At 38.3% G+C, this 21100-nt stretch overlaps 1 protein-coding gene and 1 long non-coding RNA gene across 3 annotated transcripts in view; one reads left to right on the forward strand and one right to left on the reverse strand.

Moving 5' to 3' along the window:
• The first annotated feature begins 1974 nt into the window (after positions 1 to 1974).
• Positions 1975 to 21100, forward strand: part of CASP8AP2 (caspase 8 associated protein 2) — a 29426-nt gene continuing 10300 nt past the window's right edge. For both annotated transcript variants that reach the window (XM_014544476.1, XM_014544477.1), the window contains exons 1-7: positions 1975 to 2286; positions 6393 to 6475; positions 10386 to 10454; positions 13403 to 13503; positions 14292 to 14366; positions 15473 to 15588; positions 17959 to 20174. In XM_014544476.1, coding sequence (XP_014399962.1) covers positions 6421 to 6475; positions 10386 to 10454; positions 13403 to 13503; positions 14292 to 14366; positions 15473 to 15588; positions 17959 to 20174 — 2632 coding nt within the window. In that variant the 5' untranslated portion in view covers positions 1975 to 2286; positions 6393 to 6420. The remainder of the gene's footprint in view (positions 2287 to 6392; positions 6476 to 10385; positions 10455 to 13402; positions 13504 to 14291; positions 14367 to 15472; positions 15589 to 17958; positions 20175 to 21100) is intronic.
• LOC106727108 overlaps positions 13031 to 21100 on the reverse strand; it is a 15401-nt gene continuing 7331 nt past the window's right edge. Inside the window, exon 3 of the long non-coding RNA XR_001363267.1 lies at positions 13031 to 13092. This is a non-coding gene — a long non-coding RNA (uncharacterized LOC106727108). The remainder of the gene's footprint in view (positions 13093 to 21100) is intronic.

The raw sequence follows: 21100 nt of genomic DNA on the forward strand, positions 1-21100 counted from the left end.
TGTTGCTGACAATTACCTGAAAGAGAAGTTGGGGTGCTTCACTGGGCTGGAAAAAGTTTAGCTAAATCAGAAAGCAGGTCTAATTAAGCAAGTTTCATATATATATATGTAAAAGGCTAAGTTGACTCGCGCATGCACAATACATATAAAGCTCTTGCTGGTGCCAATCATACGCCTGTGTTTCGATCTGTCATTGTCAATTGTGAATTTGGTTGACACTTCTATTATAGAGAAAGGGCGAATAGCAATATTAAAATATTTCTTTAAATTAATTTCCTTTCAGTGTGCACTAATTCATACACAGGGCCACTAGTCTGGGGATCGAGTCCATAACCTGGGCATGTGCCCTGATAAGGATTCGAACCCTGATTGCCTGGTTCAGAGGTCGACGCTCAACCACTGAGCCATGCTGGCTGGGCTCAATCACTATTTTTTTATTCAATATAAAGTATTTAAGAGAGTTCCAATGAAATGACTTTGTAATGATTTCAATAATAAGGTCACTTTTTCCTGGAAGATAATTTTGGGGGAAATTTTCACTTATGTTTGAAGTATCTGTGCTCTCTCAATAAACATTTTTGATGAATGTTATGCTGAAAGCCAACGTTCAATCATTTGCTAAATTTCATTGACGTTATCTCCTAAATATTTAAAAATCTACCTCCTTTCTTACCTACCATCTCCTTCAGATCCTCATTTTCTGTAGCATGGATCACTACAAGAATATTTCAGAATCCTCCTTCTCAAGGCCAAATGATTTTTTAATGTATTTTTTTTTTTTCAGAGAGAAAAGGAGAGGGAGAGATAGAAACATCAAAGATGAGAATTACTCACTGATCAGCTGCCTTCTACACGCCACCTATTGGAATCCAGCTCAAAACCTGGGCACATGTCCTGACCTCCAGGTTCATAGGTAAAAGCTCAACCACTGAGCAACACTGGCCAGCAAGGCCAAAGGATCTTAATAATGAAAATTACATCATCACAACCTAAAATCCCTCAGTGGTCCCCATGCCTCATCATTTAAAGGTAAATTCCAAGTTCTTTGACATATACATGGCCTTTCAAGGTCTGATTCCTGCTTCCCTCTTTAGGCTTTCTGCTTCAGCAATAATGAACGCCTTGTGGTTGTAGCCTTTGACTCTTTCCCAACCTTCACTACCTGGAATGCCTAAGTATCTTGAATTTCTTAGGAGCTAAGCTGGTTGGGGGAGAATCTAGGAAGCCAGTGTTCTCCCAAAACATATTCTCCCACATGGGGGCCTTTTAGAAAATTTATAAATATGTAATAAGTTGATACGGCCGTTGCAAGTTGATGTAGCCGAGGAAGTTGGGTTTGTTTCACTTCCTCACCAGCCAAGGGCGCACACTTCCCCTCCGGAGGCTGGACCCTACGGGCACCTTGGGTTCTTGCAGGTTCTATCCAATCATTCAGGTATTTACCCTCTATAAGCTCTCCTCTCCCTCCCCAGACTGGACTGGCATCCTTCCTCAAAGCTCCCAGCCCCCGGGATAAGCTGTTTGCCTACCATCCAGGCCAGTGTCAGGGCCAGGAACAGCGCTTAGTCATCGTTATCGAGCCAGCGCCCAGCACCAAGTCTAGAACGTGGTTGATGCTCCGCAGAATTTTTGGAACTAAACGAAGGACTAAACGAAGACCAGACCTTCTCGGAGCTTACTTTCCCTTTCATTCAAGGAGCTTTTCCCAGACCCGCCCCTACCGTGGCCGAGGCTCCACCCCTTCCGTAGGGAGGCTCCCCGTCTCCTTCCCCGCCAGCCCAGGCCCCGCCCTTCCCCGTCGCCCCGCCCCGAAGGCCACTGGAGTTTGGCGCCAACCGTGGTTTTTCTCCCCTGCGGACGGCGGGAACTAGTTGTGTGCGCCGGGACGTGCTTTGCGTCTGGTCTGATTGGCCAGGGGCGCGCAGTCCCGCCTCCGCGTCCTGGTTGAGCTCTGGCATTGGCCGAGATGCCAGGGAGACCTCGCTGTACCGAAAGGATTCCGGGCTGTGTTGGGCCGGACCGGGTGGGTAAGTTGCTGGCTGGGTCCGGTCCGTCCAGCGCTGTCGGGAAAGAGGCTGCCTGGGAGGTCATACCGCGAGCGGAGGCCGGCGGCGTGCCGAGAGCCGGGGACTCGAAGAGAGCGGCGGAGTCGGGGAGGGGTGGGTGCGCCTGATGTCCGGGGCCCGCAGGGAGCCCGGTTCCCGTCGCCCTCGGTTGCAGCTTCTGGGCTCGCGTTCGCGTCCCTCTTGTCCCTGGAGGAGGGTCCAGGCTGGTGCTGGGGCGAGCGTAAGTAGGAGTTGCGCTTTCGACCGCCCCTTTCCCGACTCCCCGAGCCCCCGAGCCCCCCAAAAAGCCACAAGCTCGCTTGGGGTTGTACTCTTACAGGCTTTCCGATGGGAGTCTTTGGAGGAATGGGTCTTCCTGAGCGCCTATTGGGGTGATCGTTGATGTGGTCGTGAGAATTTTCTTGATCTCACAGCGCCTAGAACCGTGACACATAGTAGGCCCTAACTCATATGTTAATGTGCTATTTGCAGAATTTCAGGATAAATGGTTCAGGGATCCATTTGTTGGCGTTGACTCTGATTCTTCCCTGGTCTTTCCTAGGTTCTTTTCTGATCTTTTCCATTCTTTCCAGCTCCAGCTCCAAACCTTCCCCTCCCCGCAAAGCCCCTTTCCCATCTCACTCAGTGTCTCTTTGGAGGGGGACAGAGACATTCAGGGCAAGAATTCCCCCCCTCCCTTACTCCAGTTATCTTCCAACGTTTCTTGCCATTTTACAAGGAGATGGCCCCCTTTCAAAAAAAAAAAAATTAGGCTCTTCTCCCTGATATTCTTGATTTTTGTCATCTGGCTTTAGAGACAGGTGGCATCCAATCCCAGACCTGCCACTTACCAGCTCTTTAACTTTGGGGTAAGTTTCTTAATCATCTGTATCTGTTTACTCATCTGTAAAAGGGAAAATTAATAGTAGTGCAACATCTCATAGGACTTGTGGAGGACTTAAAGTATTTTAATAATGTATTTGGAATATTTAGATCAGTGTCTGGCTGATCTAAATGTAGGGTTCAGTATATGTAGTGTTTGTTATTTTCTCCTTACATATTCTTCAAGGATTTTGCTATACTTAGATTTAGCCTTTTCCATGAGCCTCAAAATTCAAAATACACTCTTCCTCTCCTCTGGCTTTTTCCTATTTTTCTCTACAAATGCTTATTGCATTCCCTCTTTTAATTATTTTATTCTTATTTATTTTTTTATTGACTTAAGAGAGGAAGGGAGAGGGAAAGAGAGGTAGAAACATCAATGATGAGAGAGAATCATTGATCCGCTGCCTCCTGCATATCCCCCCTGGGGATCAAGCCCGCAACGTAGTTGAACCTGGGACCCTTCAGTTCAAACCTGGGACCCTTCAGTTCGCAGGCTGACGCACTATCCACTAAGCCAAACAGGTTAGGGCTAGAGTTAAATTTCTGAAGTGCACATTTGATCATGATATTCCCCTGCTTTAAAAACCTTTGGTGGTTCCCCCATTCCCTACTGGATGTAGTCTTTTTTTTTTTTTTTGGTATAGCAAAGGTGGAAATTTATTGAAGAATAAGCACAGACTCCCACGTGGGGAGGGGGAAAGAGTCCCCTGTAGTCTTTTTTTAAAATACATTTTTATTGATTCCAGAGGGGAAAGGAGAGGGAGAGCGAGAGAGGGAAACATCAATGATGAGAGAGAATCATTGATCAGCTGCCTCCTGCACACCCCCCAACTGGGGATCGAGCCCATAATCTGGGCATGTGCCCTGACAGGGTATTGAACCATGACCTCCTGGTTCATAGGTCGATGTTCAACCACTGAACCACACCAGCCAGGCAAAGTCCATGTATTTTAATTGTGTAATATATCATCTGACTTTTTAGAACCTTATTTATTACATTCTAACCTTGTGGATATTCACATTGAGACTTGTTCATGAGCTCATAGATAGATGTGGGGAGATGCTGTCAGGAATTGTGTTTGCAAACAAAAACTCAGTTTCACTGAATCTTGCAATTTTGGAGACCTTGGAATGATGAATGATGGGCTAGAAAGGAAGGCGACAGGTATTATAGCAAAGTAAGGAGTTTGGAATTGATTCAATAGACATTGGGAAGTAGTGGAAATTTTTTTTTTAGCAGGAAGTGATATGAGCAGGATTGCTTTAGAAGAAGTAACCCACCAGTTGTGTGTAGCATGTATTTGGAGAGAGGACATACTTAGATAGCTATAATGGGAAACAAGTTCAAATGGCAGAATGAGGGTTAATGGGAGAAACATTGCAGAGGAGCATCAGTAGGATATTAGGGAATGCTGATGCTATGCAAAGAAGTAGACGGTTTGGGAGGTGATAGATGTTGATGGAAAGATGATCTTTGGTTTTGGGTTTGGTGAGCTTGGACTTAAGGGACTGTGTTTACTTTATTAACTTTAGTATCTTATTGCTGACTTTGGTTTGAATTTTAGTATAGACAGTTTCTAATTTTCATATAATCTGAGGGAACAGCAGAGGAGCCTATAAATCCAAGTGGGTATCCCTACTTTTTGTGGCAGTACTTGCTCTTTTTTCCTTTCCCCTTTTTGTTTTGTTGTAGAAAAGATATTGATGTCCAGGAAGTCATCTCCTTAGGAAGAAAGTATTCAAATATGTTTTTATAAGTGTTTAATAGTGTTTAGAGCTAGAGAGGTGTTATTGAAATTGTAATAACCACAGCTCTGTGAAATCCTTTCTGTGAGCGTTTTGTGGTAAATAAGATTGTAAAATGATAAATTTGTGTTAAGTCACTGAGTTTGGGGTTAATTTGTTAGAGCAGCATTAGGAAACTAATACACTCAGTCATGCTGTGCAATTTTCATCTACTCAATAGCCACATATGGATAGTAGTTGCCATATTAGACAACTCAGATATGAAACATTTTTATCATTGTAGAAAATTCTTTTGGACAGCATTGGTCTAAAATTGTAGTTCTCAAAGTGTGGTCCATGGAGCAGCAGCATAACCTGGAGCTATTTATTTTTATTTGTTTTATTTTTTTATTGTAAAATATATTTTTGATTACAGAGAGGAAGGAAGAGTGAGAGAGAGAGAAACACCACTGATGAGAGAGAATCATTGATCAGCTGCTGCTTGCACACCCTGCACTGGGGATCAAGCTCACAGCCTGGGCATGTGCCCTGACCGGTAATTGAACCATGACCTGGTTCACAGGTCCACTCTCAGCCTCTGAGCCACACCGGCATGGTTATTTTGGAAACTTTTGTGGCTTTCAGTCTTGCCCCATTAAATATTTCCATACATAACATTTTTGTAACAACATGCTTGTATATCTGCCAAACAAATGACTAGATATGAAATTGTTGGGTCAAAGAATATTTGCTTTAAAAACTTGATAGCTATTATGAAATTGCTTCCATAGAGCTTGTACCAGTATACACTTGAGTGATGTATGAGAGTACCTGTTTTCCCACACCTTTACCAACCTAGTATAGTATCAAACTCTTTGCTGTTTGCCTATCTTACTATCCTATTGGTGAAAACATGTATGTTTGGTGTCCCTAAGACGACCACCAAATTTGATGATTTGCTGAGGACTCACAGAAGTTACCATATAGTTGTACTTATTTGATATGATAGTTGGCTTGTCCTATATAATAAAAGCCTAATATGCTAAGTGTCCGGTTGTCCGGTCGGCCATTCAACCAATCAAAGTATAATATGCTAATGATATGCTAAGGCCGCTCAACTGCTTGCTATGACGTGCACTGACCACCAGGGGGCAGACAGTCAAACAGTCACTATGACATGCACTGACCACCAGGGGGCAGACGCTCTGACCGGTAGGTTAGCTTGCTGCTGGGGTCCGGCCCGATCGGGACTGAGCAAGACGAGCCAGGCACGCCCTGGAGCCCTCCCGCGGTCCCTCCCCAGCTGGCCAACCTAACGTGTCCTTCCCCGGCCCCGATTGTGCACTGGTGGGGTCCCTTGGCCTGGCCTGCGCCCTCTCGAAATCCAGGCTGAGAAAACCCGCGCGCGCGCGCCCCCCCCCCACCCCCAGTGCACTAATTTCGTGCACCGGGCCTCTAATTTGAGTATAAACGTTAATTTGTAGTTTGGTCTGTTTTATTAAATTAGCATCATTCACATTGTGACATGGCTTAACCACATCGTCAAGTTTAATATTTTTGTTTTATAATCTTACCTTTTGGAAAATGTTAGGCTTTTTTTTGTAATCATGACAGAGTGAACTCATTCAGTGTGAGTGTGTCCAAATTTGGAAGTTGCTTTTTAACTTAAAGCTAGGTTTATTCTTTGAATTATGTTGTTTTTTTAACAGTAGAAAATCTTTATGTTTAATACTTTAGATGGCAACTATCAAAAGGAAATAGGATCATGGCAGCAGATGATGAAAATGGTGATGGAACAAGTTTATTTGATGTCTTCTCAGGTAAGAGCTTATTGTAATTGTTTTTCTAAATTTATCTAATTACAAAACCATTTATTTGTTCTCATTGAAAATACCGATTATCAACTTTTTCTCTCCACACATAAATGAATTAATACAATAAAGTGCCTGGTAAATAGGAAGTGCCTAGCAAATGTGAACTTTTAGTTATTGAATTCTTTCAAGCCTCTTAAATGTAATGAATTAGCAACTTTGCAAATCTAAGTCCTAATGATTTTTACTGTTATATCCAAAAAAGTATAAGATAGGTATTCGTTACTCTTGAAGTGAATACTTTCAGTAATTGCAGTGGTGCTTGTTTATTGTTGTTCAGGGGGAAATTGACACTATGAAAGATAATCAAGGCATAGTAGTAAAATAAGCTTATAAAATGGAAATATTTTAAGTAATATGTGCAATGTAAACTTCCAGATCCTGATGTAACATTTACTAGTTCTTTCGTCTTAATTGTAATTAATTCTAATTACATTTTTTGAAATTACAAATAAGAGTATATTGACTAGAATTATAATTACTATGCTATAGTGAAAATGACAGTTGTAAAACATGTCTAGTAGAATTCTATTTTTGCTCAAGTACATATTTTTAAAAATTATTATTCATAAATATGGAAAGATTCACATAAAATATGGCCAACATAACTGCTCTGGATAGTATTATTTTTTTTGGTGTTATGTAATTATTTTTTGTAGTTTCAAATTTTTATGCTGGTATATATTTCTCTTATGATATTTTTCTTCGAGATATTTTAAACCAACAGAAAAATTGAAAGTATAATATAATCAACACTTTTACTTTTTACGTCTATTCACAAATGGTTAACTTTTGCTACATCTGCAACTCTTATTATTGTGAAGGACAAACTACATTGTTAATCCCATTTGCTGGAAATAGCTGTTTTTATTTCTACAATATTATTCTTTCACAAGTTCCTGTCTACATACATATATTTTTCAGTAGCTACAGTCCCAGTGTGTATTTTACTTTTTACCACTTAACATGATTTCATGAAACATTTTATTCCTTTAACATTTTCATAATTGTGTTTTTATTATATTTGTTTGGAAATAATTTCAAGGTTACAGAAAAATTGCAAGAATAAGAACATATAAAAAACCATTTACCGCCCTAACCGGTTTGGCTCAGTGGATAGAGCGTCAGCCTGCGGACTGAAAGGTCCCAGGTTCGATTCCAGTCAAGAGCATGTACCTTGGATGCGGGCACATCCCCAGTAGGAGGTGTGCAGGAGGCAGCTAATCAATGTTTCTCTCTCATTGATGTTTCTAACTCTCTATCCCTCTCCCTTCCTCTCTGTAAAATATCAATAAAATGTATTTTTAAGAAAACAAAATACCATTTACCTAGTTTCTTCCAAATTTGCCTTTTATTAATATTTTATACCAGTGGCTTTATTGCTGTGTATATATACTCTCTTTCTATTTTTTTTATATATACATTTTTTTATTCAGAGAAGAAGGGAGAGGGAGAGAGAAACAGAAGCATCAAGATGAGAGAGAATCATTGATCAGCTGCCTCCTGCACACCACCTACTGGGGATCGAGCCCACATCCTGGGCATGTGCCCTTGACCTGAATCAAACTCGGGACCCTTCAGTCTGTAGGCTGAAGCCCTATCCACTGAGCCAAACCTGCTAGGGCCATACTCTATAAATACACATACACACAATTTTTCCTGACCCATTTGAGATTAAGTTATATGTATTATGGTCTTTATTCCCAAATATTTCATTGTGTATTTTGTAAGAAAAAGTTGGTTTTATTGCATAATAACAGCAAAATATCAATTTCAGTAAATTCTACACTGATAACAATACTCAATCTGCAATTTTTATTCTGATAACCCAATAATGTCCTTTGTTATTGTGATTGGATTTATATCTTATATTAATATTTTAGTTTGTCTTCATGATTTTTTTCTTTCTGACTTTCATGCTTCTTTCAAATATTTGAATATATTTTAGAATTCCATTCTAATTCATGTATTAGTTTCTTGGCTATACCTCTGTATTATTTTTAGTGGTTGCATAAGGATTTGTAATATGCATCTTTAACATTTGCAGTGTATTATACTTTTTCATATAAGATGTAATCTTGTACTTATAGCTGCATTTAATCTCCATCCATCCCCTATGTTAAAGATGTCATAAACCCCACAATACAATGCTATAATTTTTATTTTAAATTGTTCTATGTGTCTTAAAGAAATTAAGAGGAATTAAAATAAATTAAGAGAAAATAGTTAATCTTTAAGTTTACTAATTTTACCATTTCTAGTCTTAGTATTATTTTCTTCTCCATTCTCTCTTTTTTCTTTTGGGAATCCAGATATATAATATGTGAGAACTTTTTCTTTTTTTTAATTTATTTTTTATAGACTTTATTGGGGTGACATTGGTTAATAAAATTATATAGGTTTCAGGTGTACAATTCTACAATACATCATCTGTATATTGTATTGTGTGTTCACCACCTCAAGTCAAGTCTCCTTCCATCATCATTTATCCCCCCTTTACCCTCTTCTATCACCCCTCACCCCCCACTGAGAACTTTTGATACTGTCTTGTAGGATATTAAGACTGTTTTGTTTTTCTTTTCCTCTTGGTTCTTCAGATTGGGTACTTTTTATTTATTTTTCTTTCTTTAAGTTCACTGGCTCTTCTGTCAAAAGCACATTCAATGAATTTTTTTACATTAGATATTATAGTTTTCTGTTTTAGGACTTTTAATTTGATTCTTTTGTTTCTATTTCTCTACCAAGATTTCCTTTGTAGTAATTTTGAATTGCATTCTGGATATTGTAAATGCTATGTTTGTAGAGACATTGGATTCTGCTATATTTATTTCTCTGAAGAGTTGCTTATTTTAAATTTTAGCATGTATTTAACCTGACTGAACTATCTGTCTTCCCTGTGGTGGGTAGCAGCTGAAATCTCTGATCAGATTTTTTAGTTTTAGCTGGACTTTTTGCAGTTTCAATCTTTACCATGTAGACCCTACATGTTTTACTGATCAAGCTTTGGGCAAGAATACAATTACCTAAATGTTTGGGGGTCTCTCAGAGATTTGGGCACAATTTGGGGAATCCCCTCTATTACTTTCTAGTTGCTGTTACCACTTCTGAAATTTTTTCTCTGATTCTTCAACCTGTTAGGACTAGAGTTTTCCATCTGAGTTTTCACTGTGCAGTGTGGCTCCAACTAGGTAGGACCTGTTCTTCCACAAAAAATTGTAATAGAAGGGGGATAGGGAACTCACACAGTGGTGTTTTCTTCTTTTAAGTATTATCTCCCTTCTAGTTATTCCATGTTTTGGGTTGCTCTTTAGTTCTTCAGTTCTTCAGATAGCTTTTTTTAAAAATGAGGTATAATTTACATATGACATATTAGTTTCAGGTGTACACAGTAATGATTTGCTATTTGCATATATTGCAAAATGATACCAAATAAGTTTAGTGGTAGAGCATTTGACTGCAGATAACTTTTAATATTTTGTTTAAAGTTTATAGTCGTCTGCAAGAGGAGTGGTCTGATAGACACTACTTTGATATTACTGAAATTGGAACCTTCTCCCTAGTATGTTTTGAAAGTGAGTTTTTAAGTATACTTCTGAGGTAATAGAGTCATAAACCTATGTGCTAAGATCTTCCTGTTTATAAGGCTGAATAAACTGTAAAATAATTATTTTTTGTTGCAATACTAATAGGGTCTCTTTCTTTTCCTGGTTCCTCAAAGTAGGAATGGAAAAAATTTCCCTAGGAGAACTTTTCATAGTAGAGAATAGAAATAAAGACACAGTGATAACTAAAAAAAAAAAAAGCTCCCCTAAGTGAAATAAATTAGTTTTAACTAGTCTTTAATTTAATTTTCTTGCAGCTTCTCCTCTTAAAAATAATGATGAAGGTTCTCTGGACATATATGCTGGGTTGGACAGTGCTGTTTCTGGTATGTAAATCTATTCTCTATATATAAAAGCCTAATCGACAGTTCAACTGGTCGCTATGACGCGCACTGACCACTAGGAGGCAGACGCTCAATGCAGGAGCTGCCCCCTCGTGGTTAGTGAGCTCCTACAGCTGGATGCTGCTCAGCTGACAGCTGGGCGCCAGACGACGGGGTAACAGGCTGGCGATCGCAGCTGCTGTGGCGCGAGCCTCTCCCACCGACACTCCCCATGTGCGCCCCTCCCCCATCTGGACCAGGACTGGCATCAGGACTGACCAGGAGCAAGCCCGTGGCCCCTTCTCAGTCATGGGTGCACCGGTATCGCCCTAGGATGGGTGCATGGAGACTGCAGCGGAATGTCAGCGAGCCTACTGAGTGGCAGTGGGGCCGGGATGAACGGAAGCGGCATGGCACCCGGCCTTGGCTCCGGCTCCTCCCTGGCTGCCTGCTGCTTCTCGTACTACTACATCCCTCAGGGGATGTTGGACTGCGGGTTTCGGCCAGATCCCCACAGGCCACGCCCAGGGACCCCCCCACCGGTACATGAAATAGTTTCATTTTGTTTGGTCAGTCTATTGAAAGTGTTTATTTTGTTACTAATTTCTAGAATAACTCATAGATCCTGAACAATCTGCCCATTTTTTTGAAATGATTACACTTAGGTAATTGTATTCTTGCCCAAAGCTTGATCAGTAAAACAACTTAGTGCTCAGGTTTGTTATTCATCTAGGTCTCAGATTTAACTACATTGTGCAAAAATATTTTGTACCATTGAAAAGCAACTGATGGTCTTGTCTGTACATATTACTACTCATACTATGACAGGTTACATGATACTAGGACTTTTGAAAAGGATAGTTACTATAAATATTTTCAAATATATCAGTAAGATTGTGATATGCAGAGAGCCTCATGACCTATCCAAATTGGAAACCTTTTCCATGCTTTTCCATGATCAAATCTCTAAGGCTTTGAACACATATCACCCTCATACCTGATTTGTTGACATAGCATTTTAGGTAAATTGCTTTTCCAACTCTAATCTGTCAAATCATTATAAATATGGATGAAATGCAGGAGATGGAGAAATGTATAGTTCATTGAGTTGTGATAGACACAACATCCAAAATTTTAAACACATTTCTTTCTTCTTCACCTTTATTGAGTTGTAATTGACATAAAATTAAGATTAATGAGTACATGTGTTGATTTGATACATTTGTGTATTGCAAAATGATTACCACCATAGAATTAGCTGACACCTGCATCACATTACATGATTACTGTCTTTTTTTGTGGTGAGAACATTTAAGATTCTCTTAGCAACTTTCAATTATGTAATACAGTATTATTAACTCTAATGACTATGCTGTATATTAGCTCACCAGAACTTATTCATCTTACACTGGAAGTTTGTACTTTGGTCAACATATCTTTTTCCTCACTCCAACCTCCAGCTAACCACTGTTCTAGTTTCTGTTTCTGTGCATTTGGCTTTTTTAGATTCCACATGGAAGTGATATCATACAGTGTGTGTCTTTTTCTGGTTTATTTCACTTACTATAATGCCTTCAAGGTCCATGTTGTCATAAATGACAGAATGTCCTTCTTTCTCATGACTGACTAATAATTCCATTGTGTTGTACACACGCACACATACCTTTTTTATCCATTCATCCATTGTTGGACATTTCGGTTTTTTCTATATATTGCCTATTGTGAATAATGCCAAAGTGGACATACAGAGTGCAGACATCTCTGTAAGGTCCTGTTTTCACTTCTATTTATTGATTTCAGAGAGGAAGAGAGAGGGAGAGAGAGATAGAAATATCAGTGATGAGAGAGAATCATTGATCAGCTGCCTCCTGAATGCCCTCCACTGGGGATTGAGCCCAAAACCCAGGCATGTGCCCTGACCAGGAATCAAACTGACCTCCTGGTTTCTGGGCCTATCCTCAACCACTGAACTACACCAGCCGTTATATATTTTGGGTATTAAAACTTTTATCAGATAAGTAATTTGCAAATATTTTCTTCCATTGGGTAGGTTGCCTTTTCATTTTGTTGAAGGTTTCTTTTGCTGTGCAGGAGCTTTTTAATTTGATGTAGTCCCACTTGTTTATTTTTGCTTTCATTGTGTTTGTTTTTAGTGTCAAATCCAGAAAAATCATTACCTCCTGTCTTTTCACCCCCTAGGAGATTTATGGTTTCAGGTCTTATATTTAAGTCTTTAATCCATTTTGAGTTGAATATTTGCATATGGTGTAAGATAGGGATCCAGTTGTTTTTTTGTTGTTGTTTTTTTTAATATATTTGTATTGATTTCAGAGAGGAAGGGAGAGGGAAAGAGAAAGAGAAACATCAACAATGAGAGAGAATCATCAATCGGCTGCCTCCTGCACGCCCCCCACCTGGGATTGAGTCCGCAACCTGGGCATGTGCCCTTGACTGGAATCAAACCCAGGACCCTTCAGTCCACAGGCTGACGCTCTATCCACTGAGCCAAACCGGCTAGGACAGGGATCCAGTTTTATTCTTTTGCATGTGGTTGTTCAGTTTTGAATGGAACAGGCTCTTTATTGAAGAGACTAACTTTCTCCATTGTATATTCTTGGCTTCTTTGTCATAAATTAATTGACTATATGTGTGAGAGCTTATTTCTGGGCTTTCTGTTTTGTTCCTTGCTCTATATGTCAGTTTTTATGCCAATACATATAGTTTTGATTACTGTAGGTGTGTACTATTGTTTGAAATCAGAAATTGTGATACTTTCAGCTTTATCTTTTGTAAGATTGCTTTAGCTATTTGTAGTCTTTGTGGTTGCATACAAATTTTACGATTGTTGTATTTCTGTGAAAAATGACATTGGAATTTTTATGGTATTGCATTGACTCTGGAAAGACATATTTTAATATAAGGTTTTCTTTTTGTTTGTTTGTTTGTTTTAGATAGTTCTTCCAAGTCCTGTGAACCATCCAGAAATTGTTTGGATTTGTATGAAGAAATTCTTACTGAAGAAGGAACTGCAAAGGAGGCAACATATAATGATGTATGGGTTGCCAGAATTATTAAAGACAGTTATTTTACACTTTTATAGCTCTTTACACTCATTCACTTACTTTTGGACAAACATTCTGTGTTTAGGAAGGAACTCTTAGGCTAAAAGAATATTTAAGTCAGTTTCTGTCTTTAGATCTGCTCTTTAAATAATGTTTTCTGAATGCTTGTCTAAATTTAGTTATAATTTTGTTTGATTAAATTTAAGTCTCTAAATATATAAAACATCAACAATCAGTGTGATATAACATTTTATCTTTTCATGATTTGTACTAAGTTATAAGATGTCCTAAGACTTAAATTAGAAATTTCTTTCTACCTTATTTGAATTTAAGGTTTGGAGAGTGAATCTGAAACCAAACAAAATACATTATTGGTAGGGTCAACTTTATTTATTTTTAAATTTTTATTGAATTCATTGGGGGTAACATTGGCTAATAAAATTATATAGGTTTCAAGTGTACAGTTTTATAATGCAACATCTATATATTGTATTCTGTGTTCACCATCCAAATTCAAGTCTCTCTTTATCACCATTTATTCTCCCTTTACCCTCTTCCACCTACCCGACGCCCTTCCCCTCTTGTAATCACCATACTGTTGTCTGTGTTTAAGTCCAACTTTAAAACCAGTAATCTTACTAAATCCCTGTGAGCAGAACTAGACCTCATCTCCCCTTTTTAGTGGTTGATTTATAAAATTTTAAATATTTTAAAATGTCATTTAAGCTAAGAAAATAGTTTAGAATGATGCTTAAATTAATCTTCTTATATATTACAGTTGCAAATAAAATATGGAAAATGTCAGCTACAAATGAAAGAGCTGATGAAAAAGTTTAAGGAAATACAGACACAGGTACTATTATAATGAATATTTTATTTTTTGTCCTATTAACTTTTAAAATAAAAAAAATTGCTTAGAAATTAAAATTCTAAAGCGTTGGCATTTTATAAGGAAATTTTCTTCTTAGTATTAAATGAAATAGAAAATCTGTCAAAACATGCATAATTTCCTATACAACTGATGAAGGAAAACTGCTTGATTTGTTAAATGACATTTACATAAAAGATCTGTTAGCTAGTTACCAGTTAAATAATAGAAAATTTGTAGAGATGAGATTAGTTGGTTTAAAAGAGAACGGTTTGATGAGTAAAGACTTAGAATGGCTGTTGGGGAAAATGGTGATGCTCTTAGTATTTTTGCCAACGTGATTTTGTGATCATGCTGCAAAAATCAGGAATGTCGTGTTTTGTTCCTATTTTTATTTTTTAGTAATGTTTCTCTTTTCTGTTTCCCCCAAAGAACCAGTCAATTCTAGATTCATTCTTTTTTTAAAAAAAAAAAAAATATTTTTATGTTTTTATTGATTTCAGAGAGGAAGGAAGAGAGAGAGATAGATCCAATGATGAGAGAGAATTATGGATTGGCTGTCTCCTGCAAGTTCCCCACTGGGGATCAAGCCCACAACCTGGGCATGTGCCGTTGACTGGAATCGAACCTGGGACCTTTCGGTTCGCAGGCTGATGCTCTATCCACTGAGCCAAACAGGCCAGGGCTAGATTCATTCTTTGTTCATCTGAGAATTAGTTATATTGTTGCACATTAAAGCTAAGTTGTTAAATATAACCTAATTTTTATCATTTTTATTTTTAGTTTTCAAGATAATGGCCCTGGGAGAACTTTTTTTATTTGTGTGTGTGTTTTTTTCATTTTGATTCCTATTTTAAGTAGTTTCACTTTAAATGACTTTCTCTGGTGCCATTTATCTTCTCTGAATCTCAGCTGCCCCATCTGTATGATGAGCATAATAGCACTTCTCATAGGACTTTCTTGAGAATTATATAAGATGTAATATATGATGCTTGGCATGTAGTTAGCATTCAATAATCATTAGCTATTATAAGTAGTAGTTTAATAATCCTATAATATATACTTTATTAAATATATTTTATGATGTTTAGAATTTCAGCTTAAAAACTGAAAACCAGTCTCTTAAGAAGAATATTTCGGCACTTATCAAAACTGCTAGAATGGAAATACACCGCAAGGATGAAGAAATTAGTAGCCTTCACCAAAGGTATAATTGAGAGGTTTGGATCTATAAATTACATCGGTATTGATATGTGTAACATTTTTAACTTTGCAAAGATATAAAAGTGATGCATTTTATTAAATATGTACGGTTTTACTGTAAGTGACTAATGGTATATTATAATGGTATATTATAATGACATATATGATTATTAAGTAGAATATTGCCACATACCTCTGAATATATTCAGTTTTCAATATACTGGGATCTTTCTCTGGTATTCTTTACTCCTGAGAAGATGGTTGTATATGTGTTATGGGTCCTTCTAAGCCCCCACTAAATTACTAAAGTATCAAAAGTGCATCTGTGCTCATATCTCTTATCCTATATAATAAAAGGGTAATATGCAAATTGTGCAAATTGACCCTAACAGCAGAATGACTGGGAATGACTGGTCACTATGACACACACTGACCACCAGGGGGCAGGCGCTCAATGCGCTCCCACAGGGGAAGCTCTGCTCAGCCACAAGCCAGGCTGCCAGCTGCCAGCACAGCGGTGGTGGTGGGAGCCTCTCCCGCCTCCTCAGCAGCGCTAAGGATGTCCGAATGCAGCTTAGGCCTGCTCCCCCCTGGCAAGTGGACATCCCCCTAGGGTTCCCGGGCTGCCAGAGGAATATCTGACTGCCAGCTTAGGCCCATTTCCCCGGGGAGCGGGCCTAAGCCAGCAGGTGGACATCCCCCAAGGAGTCCCGGACTGCGAGAGGGCACAGGCAGGGCTGAGGGACCCCCCTGAGTGCACAAATTTTTGTGCACTGGGACTCTAGTCAGTAGATAACCCCGAAACTATCTCTCAATTGTATATTCTTTTCTCTCTCAAATGGATTCTCTCTCTCTCTCTCTCTCTCTCTCTCTCTCGTTGGGGCTAATAATCTGTTCCAGAGAATATCTCTCTTCTCCTTTGTAGTCAAACCCCCAAACAATATATAAACTTCCTGTCTCAATTTCCTATTTCTACTTACTCTCGAACCTAATACATGCTGACTTGTTTCCATTTGTCCATTGAAACAGTTATCATTTGGTTAACACTAACTACCACTAAATACATCAAGTAATTTTGACTTCTCATTTTAACTGATACTCATATGCTCTTGGACATAGTTGACCCTCCTTTCCTGAAATAGTTTTCTCCCTTTGGCTTTCATAATTTTTAGTTTTCTTCCTAAGTTGAGATTTATTCTTCTGTACTTGGCTAAGTTGGAATTCCTCAAAGCTTATCTATGTCTGTCAGTATTTTCTGATGAAGTAATCTTACTCATCCTAGGTCATTTCCATTTATATGTAGATTACTACTTCACATCTGTATAAAATTTTAAAAATTATCTCATCCAAAACTGAATTTATGATCAAATCTCTTTCATTGAGCTGAATAGATTTCCTATCATTCATTCAGCTGGTGTACGTTAGAGACCTAGGTGTAGAATGACCATTTAATTTATTGCCCAAACCAGGGCACTTTTGTAAAGACCCTATCTCCAAATAAGACCACATTTTGAAGAACTGGGGATTAGGATTTCAACAAATGAATTTTGAGGGGATACAGTGCAATCAAACAAGATCCATATAAGTTCTACTCATTGCCTTAGGTTGTATATCTCCTATGTTCTCCTTTGTTGTATAAAAATCTCCTCCTGTTCTCTACACATAGTACTAATTGGGAGTAGATTTGTGGAAATTCAGGGAAGTTTTGGAAGGAAGTTCAGGAAGATTGACTTATTATAAAAAATTAAAATTAGTTATTTACATACTTGTTAAGAAAACTGCTAATTTTCCGAAACATTAATATAAAACTTTAAGACTTAGGATTTTTTAAAAAACGCACAAAACAATAAATACCATTTCCTTAGGAAAGAATGACAACTCTTTATTCTTTTTCTTTGTGCAGTATGTGCTACTTTAAGATGGCTATTGATGCTTTGGTTTACTGTGGGATTATATGTAAAACAGGTCATCTCTGTTTTCCCACAGTTTCATCTTCCTTCTGTTTCAGTTGGCCTACAGTGAGTGAGGGTAAAAAATCATGTCACTGTTCTAAAAGAAGTGAATTTGTGGTTAGTTTGGGAGTTCTATGCCTGTCGTGAAGAAAGTCTAAAAGACATTGGCAAGTGCTAGGATAGAACTGAGACATTCTCCAGAGCTTGTTTGAAAAGAGAAATGAAAGAGAGTTCCATGGTTTGAAAACTGGCCCATTTAGTTGGAAGCTGGTAACTTCTTACTACTCATGCCTTTATACAAAGTAAAATTAGTGTTTCTAGTATGTGAGCCCCTGACTTTTAAAGTGTATTACATGTGATTAAAATTTAGATTATTAAAAAGCAATAATTTTTTGTTGTTGTTAATTTCTATTTCTTAATAGATTGTCTGAGTTTCCACATTTTCGAAATAATCGTAAAACTGCAAGGACGTCAGATATAGTTAAAACAAAAGACTTTACATCCAGACCTCCCCATTTGGATGATTGTGCAAAGACTGATCACAAGGTGCAATGTGATATTTCTAAAGATGGACATCATAGCACTTCACTCCCAAACATCGAAAAGGAAGTAAAACCGCATTTGGAAAAAAAAAGCACTTTGCATTTGCCTTCATCTATTGAAAAACACTGCACCAATGGCATTTGGTCACGTTCCCATTATCAGGTTGGTGAGAGTAGCTCAAGTGAGGATAATAGAAGAGGGAAGAAAGATAGTGGATATAGCTATTATAGTAGAGGAACTGATAGAATACGAAAAGACTTAAACACTAGCTGTGGTGATGGTGAACCAAGGAACTCAGAGGCCAGTCCAAGGCTACAAGGACGTTCTGAGAAATATGGTAAAAGTGAATCAAAGACTGAAAGCAAAAATTCAAAGTTTAAAAGTAACACAGATTTGGATTATAAAAATGAACGCTTTGGCTGTTCCTGGCAGAAGGAGACCTTTAGAGAGAGGTCACATACTCGAGTAGAATCTCAGAGCGATAGAAAACTAGAGAGGCAAAGTGAAAGATCACAAAATATAAATAAAAAAGAACTTAAATCACAAGACAAAGAAGAAAGAAAAGTTGATCAAAAACCCAAATCAGTAGTAAAAGACCAAGATTATTGGCGAAGGTCTGAACGAGTATCATCTCTTCCTCATTCTAAGAATGAAATAAAATCTCATAATTCAAGTAAATACCATCTAGAAGACAGAAGAGACAGGGAAGATGGTAAAAGAGACCGGGGTGTAAGTAATCATAGTTTTCAAGAAGGAAGATGTTCATCCTCCCTTTCAACCAGTAGAACTCACAAACACATTGACCCCAAGGAAGTTGATGCTGTGCACCAAAGGGGAAATACACCTTTAGAAGCAGAAAGGCATAGAACTGAAGATAAGAGGAAAAGAGAACAAGAAAGCAAAGAAGAAAACAGGTATATGAGAAGTGAAAAAAGAACATCTATGGGACATTTGCAGAAGATTAACAAAGAAACCAAGCAAACCACTACTGATTTAAAGAGACAGAATGGACTGAAAAATGATAAAGGTGAAGTTTCTAATAATGATGTTTCTGAACGCACAGATAATAAAGACCTTGCAATTAAAGCCGAGAGTGGTCCAAATGAAACAAAAAACAAAGACTTAAAGTTGAGTTTTATGGAAAAATTGAACTTAACTCTTTCTCCTGCTAAAAAGCAGCCTATTCCTCAGAATAATCAGCATAAAATAACCAATACTCCCAAATCCAGTGGCATATGTGATTTAGAGTCCTTGGTACAGGATAAAACAGTGATATGTGTTCCCTCTGTGAGTGAACATATCACAGAGGAAACCAAATCAAAGTTATTGGAACCAGAAGATGCTCTTGCAACAGCATCATCTGAACCCAGGACCAGTATTCTGGAAAGGAAAACGGAAGAAGAAAATAGTTTGTTAATTAAATCTGTTGAGAATACTACGCAGTGTGACTTGCCCATTTGTGGTACAGAGACTTCTTCTTCAGTACCTGTGGAAATGGAACAAGCAGGATCTTTGTTTCCTTCAGCAGCAGAAATGGAACAAACCATTAATGGTACAAGGACAGCAGTACCTGTGGCACTGGACATACTACAAACAAATGTTTCTCAAAACTTTGGCATGGAATTGGATACCAAAAGAAATGACAGTTTAAATTTGTGTAATATTTCTGAAGTTACGGAAATGAAGGAGGCTTTTTCAACAAAAGTTGCCAAATCCAATGAAAGCATTTTGCAGCCTTCAATTGAAAAAGCTGACATTTTGCCAGTAGTCCTTTCAGAAGTTGGTAATCCAAAGTTCGAGCCTTCTCTTGTAGAAACACCACTGGTTGAGAGTGAGTCTTGTCATCTGGAGCCTTGTTTACCTAAAGAGACTCTAAAATCTTCACTTCAGCATACTGAGTTAATGGACCACAAAATGGAAATTGGTGAAACAAACTCAGTATATAATGATGAGAATTCGGTTCTGAGCATTGACCTTAATCACCTAAGACCTATTCCAGAAATCATTAGTCCTCTGAGTAGTCCAGTGAGACCTGTAGCAAAAGTACTTAGATTGGAAAGCCCCTCTCGAGTTCCATTATATAACAATCATAAAGGTAATAGTTTATATTTTATAACTTAATCTTTTTTTGAGAATGTAAAATGCATAAACAAGATGAAGTGCTTTTTCTTTTTTCTTTTTTTTTGGTGGGGCGGGGGGGGGGGTGGAGGGTAGGGGCAGGAATGAGCTGTGCCCAGCAGATGTGGACCTTCTGAGAGCCTGAGAGGAAGTTACATGTCAGAAAGTCAAGTGTCACCGTCAGCAGGGTGGATATGTCTGTGGGGGATTCACTCAGATGTTGTCATACACCTTGCATTGTCACTCTTGTTGGTTCTGAAAACAGAGGGATGAGCAAGAGGTAGATGAGGTAGACGAAGGAGAGTCCATTGTACTGGAATGCACATGAAGTCACACTTCCTCTGAGCTCCAGAACCAGGGTGAGGCTCTGGGGAACACAGACACATACGAGGAGGAACTGGATTGTCTAGCATCTGGGCAGGAACTCGGGGTGGCTTTCTCCCAGACAGAGGTACACGCAGGGATCATTGTTCCTATGCTGGGACCTCTTCAGTAGCAGGGTTGACTGGCAGCCATTTCTGTTTGCTTCGCCCTGCTTTTTCTTTTTTAATAACAACACATTCAGACTTACATTAACTAGAAATTGAGCCTTTTGTCTTAATTTAGGTAATTTTTAAAAATATATACTTTTATTGATTTCATAGGAAGGGAGAGGGAGAGAGTAATAGAAACATCAATGATGAAAGAGAATCATCGATTGGCTGCCTCTTGCATGCCCCCTACTGAGGATTAAGCCCTCCTAATTCATAGGTCAACGCTCAACCACTGACCCACACTGGCTGGGCAATAATTTATTTATTTATTTATTTTTATTTTTTTAAATTAAATCTTTATTGTTCAGATTATTACAGCTGTTCCTCTTTTTTCCCCCCATAGCTCCCCTCCACCCAGTTCCCACCCCAC

Source organism: Myotis brandtii, unplaced genomic scaffold (genome assembly GCF_000412655.1).
Source record: "Myotis brandtii unplaced genomic scaffold, ASM41265v1 scaffold365, whole genome shotgun sequence".
Lineage (NCBI taxonomy): Eukaryota > Metazoa > Chordata > Mammalia > Chiroptera > Vespertilionidae > Myotis > Myotis brandtii.